Genomic DNA, 18,491 nt, shown 5'->3' with positions numbered 1-18,491 from the left:
TGTCTAATTCCCAATTGAAAGCACATCCGCCACCCACAAAATAAGGATCTTTTTAATTGCCTTGAAATTGATTCAGTTGTTACAGTCCCTCCCAGCCCATCCGAAATCCTGGGAATCGGAGTTTTGTGGGCGCGCTCAGAAGTCTTTGTTGGAAGCCTTAAAATAGTCCCTTCACACAAGAGACAGCTCGGTATAGTGGTTATTGTATTGGCCTAGGATCTGGGTGACCCAGGTTCAAATCCTCACTCTGCCATGAAAACTTCCTGAGTGACCTTGGGGCTGTCACACACACACTCAGCCTAACCTACCTCACAAGGTTGTTGTGAGGTTGAAAGAGAAGTGAAGCTGCTTTGGGTCCCCATTAGGGAGAAAAGCAAGGTATAACCAACAAAAAACCGAATAATATAATTCCTGGGACCCAGAATAGGCTTATGTTTGCGATGTATGCATCATCTTTCATTTTTTATTTTATTCAGTTCTTTTTAAACCCACCCTCCAAAGAAGCTCAGAGTGTCTTAGGTAGTTCTCTCCCCTTCTATTTTATCCTTCCAACAGCCCTCTGAAAATATGACTGACCTAGGTCACCCAGCGAGTTTTGTGACGTGCAGGAATCTGAACCAGTCCACGACTCTAACCACTATAAGTCTTGTCTTTGCGAGGAAGGAAAACGTGGCTTTATCTCCAAGCATGCTTTGTGCTCTACAGAATACATGGTGCTTGCTTTACCTGTCACGGACAGATGTTTCCATGCAACAGAGGAAAGAGAGATTCCAGACACTGAGGGCCAAGCTACACATGACGAATGACACTTGAACGGCAAGTGGATTGAGTGGAGGGCAAGTGAACAGGGAGAAATACACTTGCTGTTCAAGTGTCATTCGTCATGTGTAGCTTGGCCCACAGGGGCCACATCAGATCCTGTGACTGGGCCCTAGTCGGTCCCTAGATTTTCTCATTGTCTGTCCCTGGCAGCTTTAGAACACAGTGTCTATTTGGCAGCCTGCTCTCTTGTCTATTCTCAGAAAGCAGCCCAGTTTCACTTCATCATATTCTGCCTGGAAACAGTTTTGAGTTTATTAATTGTTTGAAGAAGTGTCTTAACCACATTTTCTGCAGTAAAGGGGCCACAGGAGGTAAAGTTTGGCTGAAATCAGACAATGGTTTGGGTTTTTTCCCCCTAAGAGCTAAAAGTGGTTTAGAATTAGTGTAGCACATTTATTAATTTTTTTTTAAATGTGATCTCTGGTCAAACAAGTTTGGCAGGTTTTTGATTACAAACTCAGCCAAACCTGTTGGACCAAAGTGTAATGAAAGATTACCCTATGCATACAGATCGCATTCCTGGTGTCACACCTCCTTCAGTTCTCCTTGACCATCAGTCTCCAGCCTTAATTATTGTGTTTATACAAATACACACCCCAGTGGCAAAAGCACCCAATTCGAATCCCGCAGATGTTTGGTGCTGGAGAGCTGCTTGCCAGGGTCCCACTTAGGGGCGAGTGCTATGGAAAAATTACAAGGGAGGAGGGAAAAGCTGCGTTGTGAAGAACTAGGGAGAAAATGCTCTTCCCATTAAGTTGGGGATGAAGGAGAAAAATGGAGTCAGATTCTAAATCTCCAGCCCTCCAAGGGAAGCCCTGATGGTCAGGGAATAATTGTAACTCATTAGTGTCAGAATAGTAAAGCCTCTTGCAGCACTTTTAAGACTAACCAACTTTATTGTAGCATAAGCTTTCGAGAGTCACAGCTCTCTTCGTCAGATGTGGTTCTCAATAGCTATGGTTCTCGAAAGCTTATACTACAATAAAGTTGGTTAATCTTAAAAGGTGCTGCTGGACACTTTACTGTTTTGCAGCTACAGACTAATACGGCTAACTCCTCTGGATCTATTACTGTCAGAAGAGCCCCTTGGGAAATTGTCTCCCCTTGGGACATTCCAAGTCCCTTTCCTGCACGTCCAGCTTTTTGGTTAAAAAGCACATTGTTGGTCTTTTGGCTTATGGAGGAGGAAGGGAAAGAAGTTTTTGCTTTCGACTAAGCGGTTGGCATGAACATGCTCCTGCCTCTTAAGATGCCAGCGAATAACGACAGAGGCTCCAGGCATGGCTGACAGCAACCAGGGCACCTGGCACTAATGCATATCTCTAATGTTATCAAAATGTCCGTTAGATAAGAACATGCCAGGCTTCCCTCTCTCATTGGCTTGCGGTGCCCCCTCTGCAGTGTGCCTTCTGCCTCGGTTGTGGCTCAGAGACTCAGGCCTCCAGAGAGTACTGAGTGCCCCCCCTTCCCTCACAGGTGGATGCTGAGCGTCTCTTCAGCAACATCCAGGAGATCATTCAGCTGCATCGAGCGCTGTGGAGAAGCGTCATGGGCCCCATCCTGGAGAAGGCCAGGGCAAGCCGGGCCTTGCTAGACCCCAGCGACTTTTCCAAGGGCTTCAAGATGGTAGGTATGAGGCCTTTGGCTTCAGGGGCACTGTTGGCATTCAGCAGGAAGGGTTCCAACCTTCCTGAACATTATCATTGTGCACTCCCAGAAGTGCAACAGCTAGTTGTGGCTCTGTAGGAGAGAGAGAAATGTGTTTAGTCCATCCTCAGAACTAGGGATGTGCGCTTCAGGTTTCTGATTTGGGTTTTTAACCTGAATCGGGCCCGATTTGGAAAGATTCGGGATTTCCAAATCGGCCCCAGTATTGCTGAGTCAATTCAGGAATCCCAAAGCAAAGCTTTCCGAAGCGATTCAAATCGTTTCGGGGAGCTTTGGGCAAAGTGGCAGCAGCTATGCCCACAGCCGCGCCAGCAGCAGTTTTCTAGCTGTTGGCATTGCAAACAGCAAGAAAAGTGCTTGCTTTCAGACTTCCTTCCCCACCGCTTTTTTCCCTCCTTCCCCTCCCTTGGGAGAAAAAAGCAGCAGGGCAGAAAGTTTGAAAGCAACACTTTTTTGCCACTTGCAAGCAGCAAGCAAAGTGTTGCTTTAAGTTTCAAACACCCTGCGCTTCCTTCACTGGGTGAAGAAAGTATGGGGCATTTGAAAGCCACACTTTTCTTGCTGCTTATTCTGAATTGTTTTCCCGCTTCGGGTAAACCCGAAGCAAGAAACCTGAATCTTTTTCAGGTGCACACCCCTACTCAGAGCTACTCTCTTCTTTGTGAACATTGCCACTTTCTTGCCTGGAAACTGGCTGGTGGAGGTGAAACAAGACGGGCAAGAGAGTCGGCAAGTTGCCAGAACTGGAGTTCTCAGCTAGGGAAGTTGGCAGGGGTGTCTGAGGACAGCTTGGTGTCAATCCAAAAGATGACTGAGAAGTTGAGCCCACAGTCAGAAGACTTCCAGGAGCAGACATGACCCAGTTGGCCTCTTGTGTCACCTGAACTTTACTGAGCTGCTAGTGACAATACTTGCTGTCTGCTGTAATCCCAACTGGCCATCCTTGGCTAACTGCCCTAGCAGACCAGAGATTAAGGCCCTTCCACTTAATGGCCAGAATCCCAGCTTTGGAACACATGATGCTGTATAATCGGATTGACCAAACTCTGGAAAATGGAGCAGACCCAGCTCCACCTAGTGATGGCACAGGCGCTAGCCATAGGCACCCTACGCTGGTTCTTAGCTCTGCGTACTCTTTCTCTTGCAGTTCGGCTCCCTCTTCAAACCTTACATCCGGTACTGTATGGAAGAGGAAGGCTGTATGGAATACATGCGCAACTTGCTGCGCGACAACGAACTCTTTCGAATTTACGTCACGGTAAGAGTGGGCAGGGTATTTATATACTTCATTTATGCCCCATCTTTCTCCCCACTGGGCCCCAACGTATCTTACATAATTCTCTTCTCCATATCCTAACAACAACCCTGTGGGGTAGGTTAGGCTGTGAGTGTACATCTGGCCCAAGGTTGCCCAGTGAGTTTCTCTGGCATAGTGGGGATTTGAACTTGGGTCTCCCAGATCCTATTCTGACATTCTAACCACTATGCCACACTGGCTCTCCGTTTCTATTGCGTATCAATTATTTATGGGTTACGCATTATTATGTTAATTTAAGATAAGGCGTGCTTTATTAGTATGAGGGTTTCTTCTCTTGGTGAAATAATAACAAAAGTTAGAAGTATCTTTCTTGATTGAACTACGTATTAAATCATTATAATTTTGTTACATCTGGAGCTGACAGCGGGAGCCTCCCATTGTTACGACTATCCTTTTAATGGTATATTTAGGCCCCGGCTGGTTTTTAAATCTTGTTTTTGGTGGCTTTTTGAAACAGCTTGTTTGCCGTGGCCGATTTTTTATCTGTTCACTTTAATGATTTTGCTATATTCTTTTATTGTCCTGAAAATGCCCCCTCCTGGCTGCCCTGCAGCCCCTTCAGAAGTGTAGGCACTGTATGGGCAAAGGGATGGGGAACGGCCTGTTTCTTGCGGCAGGCTTGCCGTTGCTGAACCTGCTGTTTTGTGCCTGCAGTGGGCCGAGAAACACAAACAGTGCAACCGGCTGAAGCTGAGCGACATGTTGGTAAAGCCGCACCAGCGCCTCACCAAGTATCCACTGCTGCTCAAGTCTGTGCTGAAAAAGACAGAAGAGCCCCAAATCCGGGAAGCCATCGTCACCATGGTAACTGGCGGCAGGGCAGGGCAGGAGGAATAAGATAAGAAAAAAATTGAGCTGTGTGTTATCCCCTCTCCACCAATCCAAATTTCTGCAGCCCAGAATCTGAACTCGGCACCCTACAAAATGTTGCATGTTCCTCAGATTTGCATAATTTATGTTGGGGAGAAGCAAAGAGCTTGGCAGGAAAATGCTAAACCTCCCTGATTTCTGCCCATGTAATTTTCAGGGGTAGAACTGGGCTTCCTTTAAAAAAAATGAATACCAGCATTCTTAAACCTTATATACGATGATATTACAAATGGTGAAATCAACTCGCAGAGAGGGAGCATGAGCACCACCTATGCACCATCTCTGGCTTGTGAGCTCAGAATCTAAGCACATAAGAAGTGTATTTATTTATTTTATTTATTTATTACATTTCTAGACCGCCCTCCACATCGGACGGGCTCTGGGCGGTGTAACAACATATTACACCGGTGTACAGGGCGGTGTAACAACATATTACACGGTATGCACATGGGTTCCCTCATGTGATTGGGAACATTTGAAGAAGTACCATTCCCAATCTCAGGTACTTGAGCCTGTGTGTGTGTCGACTTCATACTCACGAGCCAGTGATCATTCGTAGATGGAGGGAGGTGCTTGTGCCCAGTTCCTTTCGTGTGCAATGTTTTCAAACACACTGTGTTGTCTGTAAAGTGCTTCTAGATGTTTACATAGTTGAATTTGTAGTTGAATTTGTATCCTTGCAAAATGTGCCTTGCTCCAAACCAGCAGGGGGACATGAGCCTTTAAGACTGCATAACATTAGGTAGGCAAAAGGGATCATGTGACAGAGTAGATCAGCTCCGAAGTCCTAAGGTAATTGCACCTGGGAACTGAAGTCACTTTTTCTGGGGAGATCAGTGCACCCTGGTCCAGGGAATATTGTACAGTGAAGCTGCCATGTAGCCTGAATCAAACCATTCATGCATCTAACCCTGTATGACCTACTCTGATGGGCAGCCCTTCTGCTGAAAAGACACATCCTTCCCAATACCTGTTCCCCCAGATCCTTGACCCTGCAGCCTCCCATACACAAAGCAAGTGCTGTGCCAGTAAGCCTGTATTGGATGGAAGCCAAGTATTATGCTAAGGGGATCTAGCAGAAAATCCTCACTCCTTGTGTACACATAGGGAAGAGTTAGCAGAGGAGGAACCTGCCTCCCTTCCTCTGTCCTCTCAAGTGCTTCTACCAACAGGATTTGGAATCCTTCTTTCCCTCCCCCTCTTCCCTACTTCCAGATCAACTCAGTGGAACGCTTCATCAACCACGTCAACTCGCGCATGCGCCAACGCCAGGAGCAACAGCGCCTGGCTACCATCGTCAGCCGCATCGATGCCTACGAGGTTGTGGAAGGCAGCACCGATGAAGTGGACAAGGTGGGGGCAAAATTTCGGGGAGGCAGAGCAGGCCAAAGAGGGCAGGCAGTGGTGTGTGGAACTCAGCTGACATTTCACTCTGTCCCGCCCCCAGATCTTGAAGGAATTCTTGCGTCTGGACCTGACAGCCCCCATCCTGGGGACGTCGCCTGAGGAGACACGCCAACTTCTGTTGGAAGGCAGCCTTAAAATGAAAGAAGGCAAAGACAGCAAGGTTTGGGCCAAATGAAATTGTGCTGGTCTCTTGTCTGATGTTGCCAGGAGAATATTTTGTGGCATAACCTTTTCTGGAGTGTACCATTACAGATGGGTGTGTGTGTGTGTAAGACTGAGTGTTCCCTGCACATATTTATTCATTTATGTCATAATACCTCGCTTTTTTACCCAAAGTCATTTACATCGTTCTCCCCCATTTTACCCTCACAACAACCCTGTGAAGTAGGTTAGGCTGAGAGAGAGTGACTGACTCAAGGTCACTCAGAGAGCAGAGTGGGGATTTTTGTTCATGTGTTTCAAAGACAGGACCCTCCACAAGCAGACTGAAGGGGTAAAACCCCAGAAGGGCTTTACCACATTAGTAGTTCTGAATGGGTCTGTGGGTTCTTCCACTGCTCTGCCAGCCCCCATCTCTCTGTTTGCTTATCGTATTTCAATCCGACTTATCCTACAAGGAGCTGAGGGTGACGTCCATTGTTCTCCTCTCCTCCATTTTATCCTCACAACATCCTTCCGAGGTAGGCTAGGTTACAAGGGTGTGGCTGGCTTGAGGTCGCCAAGATAGCTTGGCGGGTGCGTGGGGAGTTGAACTTCAAATTTCCCCAGTTCTACTCTGACACCATATGGGGTCATTCTTTTTTCCCCCTGCTGTGTTGCCTTCTCTAGATGGATGTCTACTGCTTCCTCTTCACGGATCTCTTCCTCATCACCAAGCCGGTGAAGAAGGCCGAACGGACAAAGGTTATCCGCCAGCCGTTGCTTGTTGATAGGGTGGTGTGCCGTGACCTCAAGGATCCTGGTGAGAATGGCCTGTGTGTATGTTGAGGGAGGCCCTCACATTGTTGCCCCCCCTCAAAGAAGTCTTCCCTTTTGGCTGGCCAGTTGCGCATAGGTGGCATTGTGTCTATGCCACATATCTGTCATAAGCGGTATCAGGCTTTTAGCTCAAGCGAGGCTGCCGGATCTTGCTGTTGAGACCACCACTTAATTTTGTTCCAGCCCAAAGATGAACTGCTAGTGCTGTGCGCATAAAATGAACCTGTGGGAACACAAGAAACCCACAAACTACAAGAGACAAATTACACAAGGACGCACACGTAAAATCATAGAAAGGTACCTCTAGGGGCATCTAGTCCAGCCCCCTGCACAATGCAGGAAATTCACAACTACCCTGGCTGCCTCAGTGACCCCTGCTCCATGTCCAGGGTGTTGCATAGTTAGCCGGGAAGCTGCGTTTTAAAAGAGATCTGAAGGCTTTGTCAATTTCCCCTTTCTACAGTGCCAGCAAAGATCTCCTCAGAGGGTTTGTTAATTTCCCCTTTGCCTCCAGAAGGCTCTGTCAGTTTCACCTCCCCTTCTAAGAGGTGAAGAGGAAATAAACAAACTGTCTGAGGCTTGTTCTTAGCTGGCTCTGTAGAGAGGGGAAATTGACAGAGCCTTCCGATCTATCTTTTAAAACCCAGCTTCCCAGCTAACTTTGCAATGCCCTGGATATGGAGCAGGGGTCACTGAGGCAGTCAGAGGAGGGGGGTAGTTGTGAATTTCCTGCATTTTGCAGGGGGCTGGACTAGATGACCCTAGAGGTACCTTTCTATGGTTTTACGTGTGCGTCCTTGTGTAATTTGTCTCTTGTAGTTTAGCTGTATGGTGCTGGTCACTGAATTCATCTTCTTAATACTTTCGGCTTTCACTTGGAAAAAAACCCAAGCTTCCTGCCACTGAAAAACATGGTTGAAAGTGTGTTTGGGGGAAGGCACCTGGAGGGGTCATTGGGTGAGATTTGTAACAATTCTAGGCCTATCAACGGGATTCCATCAGACCTCTGAGTAAACAGACATTGGATCATGCAGTTCCAGTAGGTTTTGTTGTTCTGCGCTGCTTCTTGCCCTCCCCCCGACTGATGCAAATAATAAACATTGCAGAATAGCAAAATGTAGGCAACTTTACATTATTGAGGCAAGTAACAGTGTTGTCCATGGAACCACAAGCAGGAATTTGCTGTGACCAGGGCAGCAGGTTCAGTGCACTTGAAAATATCAGCTCTCCCAAATTCCGCCCTAAGAAAAGTCCGATGAGCCATACACAAAATACTTGGGGATAAATACACTTATCAAGGTTCCAAATTATCAAATTATATTTGTATCTAAAGTGCTCAGTGTGATAAATTTTCTAAATACAAAAATAAGCAATTACATTCAGCAATTCGTATGTCCATCACAATAAGTGAATATAGAGAACAATGTATTCAATGTATGAATTTCCAAGTGCACAGTGTCAGATTTGAAATGTGGCACGGATGGAGAAGGGGTGCCATTTGCCCCTGTTGGAGAAACATCTGTATAGTCTGCATGCCACGAGTACACCATGGCTGTTTCCACACTACTCACCTTCATCCGGAACGCTGCGGAACATCGCGAAAAAAATGCGGAAGATAGCGTCTTCTTGCGTGAGTTTTGCGTGATGTCGTGCAAAACTCATGCGAGAAGGTGCTATCTTCCGCGTTTTTCCCGCGATGTTCCGCAGTGTTCCGGATGAAGGTGAGTAGTGTATAAACAGCCATGGTTCCCTCAACTGAGCAAACAGCACACCCCGGGTTATTGCAAGTCAGGAAAACCACACAGGGGTGGGGGGGGGCAGGGATATGGCCCCTTTTCTTGCATGTCATGATCTGGATCCAAATTGTCCCCCAAACACCTGGAAACTGAGTTCTGAGGATGGAATTTTGCACATCTGATTGGAAAGACCCAGAGAGGGGAAGAAACGAACATCACAAATTCAGTGCCCAGTATCACACATTCTGCAGCTTTTTCTGTATTTATACATCACAGCCCTACCTGCGATCTGCATTTGCTGGTTCCACCCACGATTTGCTCTGCAGAAATCCCACTGCTAATGTCAGATTCTGGTGCTTCTCCCCTTTTCCCTGCCAGGTTCCTTCCTGCTGATCTATCTCAATGAGTTCCAGAGTGCCGTGTGCGCCTACACCTTCCAGGCCAGTGGGCAGTCTTTGTGCCGAAGCTGGATTGAAGCGCTTTACAATGCCCAGGTGAGTCTTGGGAGAACTGAGTGGTGTCTTGGTGGTGGAGAATGCCATCAAATCATAGCTGACTTATGGCATCCCCTGCTGGGATTTTCATGGCAAGGTGGTTTGCCACTGCCTTCCTCTGCAATCCTAGTCTCCATTGGAGTTTAGCTTCTGAAATCTGACGAGATTGGGTTTGCCTGGGCTATCTAGGTTGGGACAAGCTAGGTCTTAACCAGGGCTTTTTTTCTGGGAAAAGAGGTGATGGAACTCAGCACCGCACAATGATGTCACTTTGGGTCAGCTGGAACAAGGGGGGAGTTTTTTAACGTTTAAATCGCCCTTGGTGAAAATGGTCACATGGCCGGTGCCATGTGACTATTTTCAAGCGGTGCGTTCCTGCTGAAAAAAAGCCCTGGTCTTAACCAAACTGAATACCGTGTGTCAGGCCCCTCCCAACAAGGCAAATAATCTCCTGGGACATTTGGGGCTTGGAAAATGATGCACAGGGGAGGCTGTAACATTTCTTCCCCCCTGCACTGAGGTCCTGATTCGAATCAGACCCCTGCAGTGCTTGAGAACTTAGTTCCCTGCTCCTGTTGTATGTCTGAGGAGACTGAGAGTCAGGTCGTGGAGTATCTTCTAGTTTGGCCCCAAGGGACACAAGTGCATTCATGTGCCGCAAGCCAAGCAAGTCAGGTGTTTTCAGGCCGAGGTTGAAAGGCAAACACAGATGTGGACGAAAACAACAAGGGAAGGAGCAAAGACTGTTATAATACGAACGAGCTGGGGTGATGATTGTTGTGGGTTTTCCGGGCTGTATTGCCGTGGTCTTGGCATTGTAGTTCCTGACGTTGGGGTGCATTGGAAGGAACACAGTCAGTCTGGCTGCCACCCGTTCATCTCTTACAGCAAAATCTCACAACAGAAATCTTAAACTTAACGAGTGAGAGGCACAACGATGTGCTCCTTTCACTGTAGCATCTCTTTTGCCACATGGGGGCCTTCTAAGTTCTCAGCCTCGTAGTTGTGCAAATGCATCATGTGCCCTCTAAGGGTTTCCTTTCGTGCAAGAAGACATTTAAATCCGGTTGTGCACTTCTGGTGTGTGCAAAACGATAACAATGCCCCCCATGCTGCTTTGGGAGCAGTCGGATGGATTCTGGCTCTTGGAAGTCACCAGATTGGCTAACCTTATCTGCTGCTCACTCTCTGAACATTTGCAGCGTCTGGTTCAATTAGCCAGGGAAGATTTCTGGTGAAGCCCCAACTTTTCTGCCAGCTCATACTCCGGTAAAAGAACTTACTGTGCAGACTTTGCCAAGGGAGGGTGTTGGGAAATCCCTCTCCCACTGCTGCTGTTAAAGACACTGGAGGAAGCCAGATGGGTTTTCCAGATGTGCAGCAAGCCTACCTCGAGCAGAGAAAGCAGACCTATGTATATTTTATTTATTTAAATATTTACTTAAATATAGGGACCCATAACAGTTTACAACATTGTTTTTCCTCCTCTGTTTTACCTTTACAACAACCAGGGCTTTTTTTCAGCTGGAACGCGGTGGAACGGAGTTCCGGCACCTCTTAAAAATGGTCACATGGCCGGTGGCCCTGCCCCCTGATCTCCAGACAGAGGGAAGTTTAGATTGCCCTCTGTGCTGCTTTGACACGGAGGGCACTCTAAACTCCCTTCTGTCTGGAAATCAGGGGGCGGGGCCACCGGCCATGTGACCATTTCCACCGGTGATTTAAACCCCTTGTTCCAGCTGACCCAAAGTGATGTCATTGTGCAGTCCTGAGTTCCACCACTGAGTTCCACCACCTCTTTTCCCAGAAAAAAAGCCCTGACAACAACAATCTTGTGAGGTAGGTTAGGCTGAGAGCATGTGACTGGCTCAGGGTCACCCAGTGATGCTCTGTGGTTGAATGGGGATTTGAACCCTGGTTTCTCAGACCCTGGTCGAGCCTGCTCACCTCTGCAGTTCTCTGATGCAGCAAGCTTTTCACAGAGCCCTAAGATAGGGTGTGTGGTGGGGTAAGCTGGGCTGGACGAGCAGGAGAACAAACCAGAAAGTGACTCATGCAAGGCAGGCAGCCATCAGGAGCAGAGGCTGGCAGAGAGTCCTGGCAGCAGCCTGGGGTGGAACAGGGTCCTTTCAGTATCAACGGTTCACAGAAATCATTGATTTTAAGATGTTTTTCCACCTTTCCAAACTTGCCCAGCAAGGTCACCAAGAGGAAACATTTTTGGGAGGGGCACTTTTTTAATTGCTAGAGATGTGTTCAGAGATGCCTTTTTAGGTGGTACAAGCTCATGCGGACATGAGTCCGTGTTCTTGGCCGGTGTCTGGATTTTCCGATTGAGATATGCTCCCTCTTGTTACCTAAATTCTTGGTTTTTTGATGGGGGCCGTTTCCTTTTTCCTCCCTGGTAAACTCTCCCCTTTGTCAGCTCTAACTGAGAGCCAAGCTACAAGTGAGGCCTGACACAGGTTGGACACTTGTCAGCTTCCCTCAAGTTTTGATGGGAAATGTAGGCGTCCTGGTCTTGCAGCTGTAATGGAGAGCCAAGCTGTAAAACCAGGACGCCTACATTTCCCATCAAAACTTGAGGGAAGCTGACAAGTGTCCAACCTGTGTAAGGCGTCACCTGTAGCTTGGCTCTGAGCTACCACACTGGGCACATTGGAGCATAACAGCATCTCTTCCCAGGCATGCATCATCTGTGGGTGCAGCTCAAATGGCATTGCCTGTCAGTGGGGATCCTTCCACGTTCTTATGTCTCGGGAGTGTCCCTGAGCCTTCCCAGAACAACGTTGTGCCTGTTCTTCTGTCCCCCTCCCTTGTTACAGAACTTGCTTCAACGCCTCCGTCTCCAGGAGCACCAGCGTAGCCAGCAGCAGCTGCAGAGCCTGGAGGAGGAGGAGGAGGAAGAGGAAGGCGAGAGTGGCACTTCTGAGGCCAGTTCCCCCACGATCCTTCGGAAGAGCACCAATAGCTTGGACTCGCAGCAGTGGTGAGTCTGGGGGGAAGCACTTGAGAGCTTACGAGCCTGGCTGGAGCATCTCTGCACGAGTCCCTGCTCAGCTTCCAATTATCATTCTCTCTTGTAGCTACACTATGAGTGATTCCGCACACATTGGATAATGCACTTCCAATCCTCTTTATAGATCATTTGGAACGGATTTTTTTGTGTGCGGAACAAAAAATCCACCTCAAACGATTGATAAAGTGCATTGAAAGTGCATTATCCAACGTGTGTGGAATCAGCCTGTGTGTGTTTAGAACATTCAATTGCTTCAGGCGCGCAGCTATAGTAGAATACAGTCAAATGTTACGTTTCCCCCTTTTTCATTTTAAATAACTTACATTTTTATTTTTCTAATGCTTTTTCAAGGATTTTTTCAAGGGGAGGGGAGTTTAACCCCTTCCTCCCCTTCTGTTTCTTTCTGCTGGTGAATACTTATCGGTACCTACATTTTTCTTTTAGCCGAGGTACAATGTACTCACAGATCCAGAGGAGTTAATCATGTTAGTCTGTAGTTGCAAAATAGTAAAGAGTCCAGTAGCACATTTAGGACTAACCAACTTTATTGTAGCATAAGCTTTCGAGAACCACAGTTCTCATGCATTTGATGAAGAGAACTGTGGTTCTCAAAAGCTTATGCTACAATAAATTTGGTTCGTCTTAAAGGTGCTACTGGACTCTTTACTAATGTACTCACAGGCATTTTTTTCAGTGAGAAAACAGGAGGGGAGGAAAGGGTTAAACTTGTGGCCTCCTACCACCATTCTCCTTTTTGAAAAAGCAGTCTCCGCGGTTGTATTTGCAAAAGGAAAAAATAGCTAAACTGATCAAAGAAAAAAAAATAACACACAGCTTGACTTTGAGAAGAGGCTGCTTGTTGTGTCTCTGGTCTTGCTTTCTTCCAGTTCAGGAGGAATATCCAGAATGGCATCTCAGAGAGAAACCGAGAGGGTGGGCTTCTCTAGGGTTGGGTTGTTTTTGCTCTTAGGTACTCTGAAAGTAAACCTGTTTGAGTATAAAACCAAAGTATATCTGTAACTTGAATTTAGAATTTAAGTTTAACTTTCAGAAGTTAGGGAAGTGCTGTATTAAAATGACAAAAGTCGCCAAACGCATGGGAGAATAAAAAGTCTTTTAAGGTCAGAAGAGATGTAGCCAAGCAGGTCTCAGGGAATGATATTCCCTAATGCAGAGGCCACCACAGAGGAGGCCCTTCTCCTGAGAGATGGCAGTCGGGCCTCCATAAATAGTGGAACAGAGCAGATAATCTGAGTGCATTGGGAGGCAAGAGAGTCATAAGGGAATGGAAGTTTTCTGGACCCAGGCCACAAACTGCTGTGTAATGCAGTATGATCTTTGGCATGTTTCCCTGGAAATGTATCTCACTGCATCCAGTGCAGCCTTCTCCCGGGTAAGCATGACTTGACAGCATTTTTTTTAAAAATTAACACACCAGCACCTTGCATTGAGTTTGCAAGCTAATGGGCAACCACAGAGCTCTTACCCCTTTCCAAACCCTTTCCTTTGCAGCCTCTCCGACGGCTCCACTGAGACCATCTCAGTTGTTGTGGTCGACGCCAGTGAGGGACCCCCTTCTCCCGATTTTGAGATCGGCCCCTTCAGCTCGCAGTCAGACGAGGCCTCCATCAGCACCGTAGCTTCCTCCACCACCCCTACCATAGAGCTGTGTGAGGCCCTCCCTGCCAGCGCCCCCCACTGCCTGAAACCGGAGCCGGGCACCTGCCGCTCAGCATCCATCGACAGTGCCTACGGAACCCTTTCGCCCACCTCGCTCCAGGAGTTTGCAGAACAGCAGCAACGGCAGCAGCAGGAGACCGCGGAGGAGGAGGAGGAGGACGGTGTCGCCACCCCCTTGCAGCGAGCCGGCTCCCCGAAGCTGCGCCGACGGACCCCTGTGCAGCTGCTCCCCTCGAAGACCAAGGTGCTGAAATCCAAGTCCGAGGCCAACCTCTTGCAGCTCTCCCCATCCTTCCTGGCGCTGCAGCTGACTCAGAGTAAAAGCCTCTCCGAACTTTGCCCAGATGTATACCTCTTGGGCTCCCCGAGGACTAGCAAATCCCGAAGCCGGCGTGGCAGCAAAGGGGCCGGTGCGGGTACCAGCAGCAGCAGCAACAGCAGCGCCTCGGAGCTCTCCGAGGCAGAGGAGTTGTCCTTGCCTGGGGTCCGTGTTTCTCCAGAGCTGGCCACCACCTCTGAAGGGATGCCACAGCCGCCTTACCAGCTAGCTAGCGAGCACCAAGGGGAGGAACTGACCGCTGCCTGCCAGACTCTTTCGGATCCACAGGCAATCCAGCACCGTAAGCTGACGCTGGCGCAGTTGTACCGCATCCGCACTACGTTGCTGCTCAATTCCACGCTCACAGCCTCGTGAGTGCTTGCTGAATTTGGTGGAGAGGGAGGAGAGATGGAGATGGGGAGTTCTGTTAAAGAGTGTGTGGAGATGTTTTATGTATTATGCAACTCACTGCATTGGCCAGATCAGGCATTTTTGTTGCATTTTCCCATGCCTATGATAGCTGGTAAGAGCCTCGTGGCGCAGAGTGGTAAGCGTCAGTACTGCAGCCCAAGCTCTGCTCACGACCTGAGTTCAATCCTGGCGGAAGCCGGGTTCAGGTAGCCGGCTCAAGATTGACTCATCCTTCCATCCTTCCGAGGTTGGTAAAATGAGTACCCAGTTTCCTGGGGGTAGATGATGGGAAGGCAATGGCAAACCACCCCGTAAAAAGTCTGCCAAGAAAACGTCGTGATGTGACGTCCCCCCCATGGGTCAGTAATAACTCGGTGCTTGCACAGGGGACTACCTTTACCTATGATAGCTGGTTCACAAGCCAGAGATAATAATATGATAACATTCGATTTATACACTGCCCTTCAGGACAGCTTAACGCCCACTCAGAGCGGTTTACAAAGTGTGTTATTACTATCCTTCTGACAACCACCCTGTGAGGTGGGTGGGGCTGAGAGAGCTCTGAGAAGCTATGACTGACCCAAGGTCGCCCAGCTGGCTTCAAGCGGAGGAGTGGGGAATCATACCCGGTTCTCCAGACTAGAGTCCTGCCGCTCTTAACCACTACACCAAACTGAGTCTTGAGTTTCATGGCAATTGGAGATGTGAACCTTGGTCACTCAAATCCACGTCCAGCCCCCCAACTGTACCACCACACTGCCTCTCTTCATCTGTTTAAATGACCCTTTTGTCTGTCTGTTGCAGGGAGGTATGAATGTGTCGGAGGAAGCGAGAAGAGACGAGAGATGACGGTGCCAGCACCCAGATTTCCACGTTGTCTTTAAATTACGTAGCATCGCAAGCCTTGGGCGTCGGAAACATTCATCTGCCTGCTCCTTGTGCACCAGGCAGCACAGCAGCAGCATGGGCACGAGGAAAAGGTGCACCGCCTCACAAGTGCAGCGTCTGTGTCTGCACAGGGGACCTTGGGGAAGCATGCACATCCATGCGGGCAGTGTGTGTATGTGTGTGCATATATGTACAGGGTCTGTGTGTCTGTGGCAGTTGTGCACATTGTGGCTCAGGTGTGAATGTACAGGATCATGGAGGCGAGAGAGGTCCGTGCCCAGCAGTGGCTCTAGCAGAAGGCAAAGTCTTCCAGGACTCCGTCTTTGCACTTTGTGGAGCCTTTTGATGCTTCATCGGGACTGACAATGAGGACTTCCTAGGCTGGGAGGTGTGTGGGGGGGTCTTTCTGAAATGATGCACTTTGGAATGCTAACTCATTCAGCCTCCAGATGAGCAACTTAGGGCAGAAAACCCCAATTGTTCTCCTCCCCCAATTAACACGGGACATGATACCTCCTATACAGTGAACGATGGTAGTTCCAGAGCGCTTCCATGCCCCTCCAAGTGAGATCCACCTGCCTTCTGTTCAGAGGAGACCCCAGTTCTTCTACTTGGGGTGATCCCCTCTCGTGGCTGGGCCATTAAAAATAGCAGTTGAAGGAGGAAAACCTATCAGGATGGATTTCAGAGCAAGCCTGCCCTTTTCTGCAGCTAAGGCTCGGGGGCATCTACCGCTATGTCTGTGCAGTTGAACGGGCTGTCTGTACCAAGCAGAGGGCCTTGACCATTGGGGTTGTCTTCCACCTTCGAGTTGCAGCCAGCATGGCCCCAGTCTCCAGTCTTCTGCAACCTGACTTGGCAGCAAAATTATTCAAAGGGCTTAACTTGGGCTGCTGGGCCATCCCTGTCTTGCAGAGGCTGCACGAGCAGCAGGTGTGTTTGTCTCCATGTGGGTGGGGATTGTAAACAAAACAGATGAGGCAGTGGAGGAGTAGGAAATTACCAGGGACCAAGAGCAAGCCGAGCTGCTCTTGTGGCTTGCAGCATCTCCTCACACATTGCCATCTCCTGCATATGGTGAGATGACACCCACAGTGGCCACCACTAAAAGGTCCCTGTGTTGCTGGTAGAACTACTGGATTGTGGCTTAGGTTGCTTCATCGGGACTGCTAGAGAAGCAACCCTTTGGGGAACTTTAAGTTAAGTGGCCAGTCTGCCCTGGGATGGTCCACCTGCAGCCCCAGTTGGGCCTTGGGTCTGTGTTTCCAAGGTCTCCAGCACCTTCCTCAGACCTGTACAGAACTGCTGCTCTCCATACCGTCGGCACATCGTATGCTTCAGCAATGTGTCACGCTGGAGCATCTTGATCCTGCTGAGGTTAGCTGCTATGGAGTAGAGGGAATCAGGATGTTGGGAAAGAGGAGTGGGGGATGGTCTGGTCATGCCAGGAGACAGGAACTCTAGGGTGGGAAAAGAGGAGCTGGTGGAGCACCGCAAGGCTGCCTGCCGGCTGAGGAGATGGGTTCAGGAAGGTTATTTACAGGTCAATAAATTGGGGATTGGTGGCCAGTATACAGTGGGGGAGCCAGCAGAGACAGGGGTGAAACCCGGGGACAGGTGCCAGGAGGTGATCCACGCAGCAGGGAAATAGAGGACCATGGAATGAGGGCGGTGTTGCAGAGGGTCCTGAGATTGGTGACGATTTCCAAAAGCACCCATGTGATCAGTCATCACAATGAATCTGAGTTGGGTGAGCAGGATAAGAGGAAAGTCTGTCTTCTTCCATGCTTGGGAAGCACTGCTAAGAAATCGCCCCTTCTTGCTTGGACTTCAAACCCTTCTACTCTGAGGGTGCTTTGCCCTTCGGGCAGTTGAGAGGATCCATCCCCTCCTTCCGGCAATCGGACATGTTTGTACCGGAATTGCTATGGGATCGGAGACCCTCATCCGACCTAGACCTGCTTGCTTCGCCTTCCAGGGTGGAAACAAAGACCCCTCTTGCTTATCGAGGAGGGAACTCCAGAGCTGTGATCAATCAGTTAGCTGGTGTGGGTGGCTTTACAGCAGGCCTGTGAGAAGGAAGAGAGATGTTCTCAAGGGGCTCCCACCCCATCTAGTTTACCATGAAAAGTTAGCCGGCTGGTGTATTTTTGTGTCGAAAGGTGAATATTTATTAACTCTGAACCGCATCCCCTAATGTGTATTCTCTCACTGGGGAGATGAAGTATTAATAGTCCTTTTTATCACTTTTGTGTATTGATGTTTGCCCCCCCTCCCCCCAGATCTGCCCTCCTGGCAGGGGAGGATTTATTGGGTTCTTCAGTCCATCTAATGCTAACATTCCTGCCCTGTGCTGTCAGCATCATGGACAAACCATTAAATATAGACCAGATCACCCAATTGGTGCTTTCTGTATTCTGTTGGGAAGGCGGGAGGGGGATGAAAAGGTGAAGGATAAGGCCCTGCGGGATGTGTCTGTACAGTTTTATCCCCACCCTTCTGCCCAAGGACCTTAGGACAGCTTCCATCCATCCTTCTCCTATGGGTGACAGTCACCCAGCAAGGACACCCAGCGGCTTCCATGTCAGAGTGTAGACTTGAACCTGGGTCTCCCAGGTCCTAGTCTGGCACTTGAGCCGTCACATCGCAGAGACTGCTCTCTCCCCCTGAAAAGGCTCCTTACCTTAAAGAGTTCTAAACCATAGCTGATGCCTTCCATGTACACACAAAGCTGCCTTATCTCGAGTCAGTATTGCCTGCATGGACAGGCAGCAGCTCTCCGGCTCTCAGGTTAATTTTACAATACCTGATCTTTATAAATGGAGATGCAAGGGATCAAACCTGGGACCTTCAGCATGCAAAGCAGGTAACTTTACCACTG

The 18,491-nt window shown here is 48.8% G+C and overlaps 1 protein-coding gene across 2 annotated transcripts in view; it reads left to right on the top strand.

The window, feature by feature from the left end:
* Positions 1 to 18,010, top strand: part of PLEKHG5 (pleckstrin homology and RhoGEF domain containing G5) — a 77,835-nt gene extending 59,825 nt beyond the window's left edge. For both annotated transcript variants that reach the window (XM_055001549.1, XM_055001548.1), the window contains exons 12-21: positions 2,299 to 2,448; positions 3,638 to 3,748; positions 4,463 to 4,612; positions 5,894 to 6,031; positions 6,126 to 6,245; positions 6,914 to 7,046; positions 9,178 to 9,293; positions 12,119 to 12,282; positions 13,825 to 14,682; positions 15,527 to 18,010. In XM_055001549.1, coding sequence (XP_054857524.1) covers positions 2,299 to 2,448; positions 3,638 to 3,748; positions 4,463 to 4,612; positions 5,894 to 6,031; positions 6,126 to 6,245; positions 6,914 to 7,046; positions 9,178 to 9,293; positions 12,119 to 12,282; positions 13,825 to 14,682; positions 15,527 to 15,536 — 1,950 coding nt within the window. In that variant the 3' untranslated portion in view covers positions 15,537 to 18,010. The remainder of the gene's footprint in view (positions 1 to 2,298; positions 2,449 to 3,637; positions 3,749 to 4,462; positions 4,613 to 5,893; positions 6,032 to 6,125; positions 6,246 to 6,913; positions 7,047 to 9,177; positions 9,294 to 12,118; positions 12,283 to 13,824; positions 14,683 to 15,526) is intronic.
* Positions 18,011 to 18,491: the final 481 nt, after the last annotated feature.

This window comes from Eublepharis macularius, chromosome 17, assembly GCF_028583425.1.
Source record: "Eublepharis macularius isolate TG4126 chromosome 17, MPM_Emac_v1.0, whole genome shotgun sequence".
NCBI lineage: Eukaryota > Metazoa > Chordata > Lepidosauria > Squamata > Eublepharidae > Eublepharis > Eublepharis macularius.
This window is presented reverse-complemented; position numbering and strand designations above follow the sequence as displayed.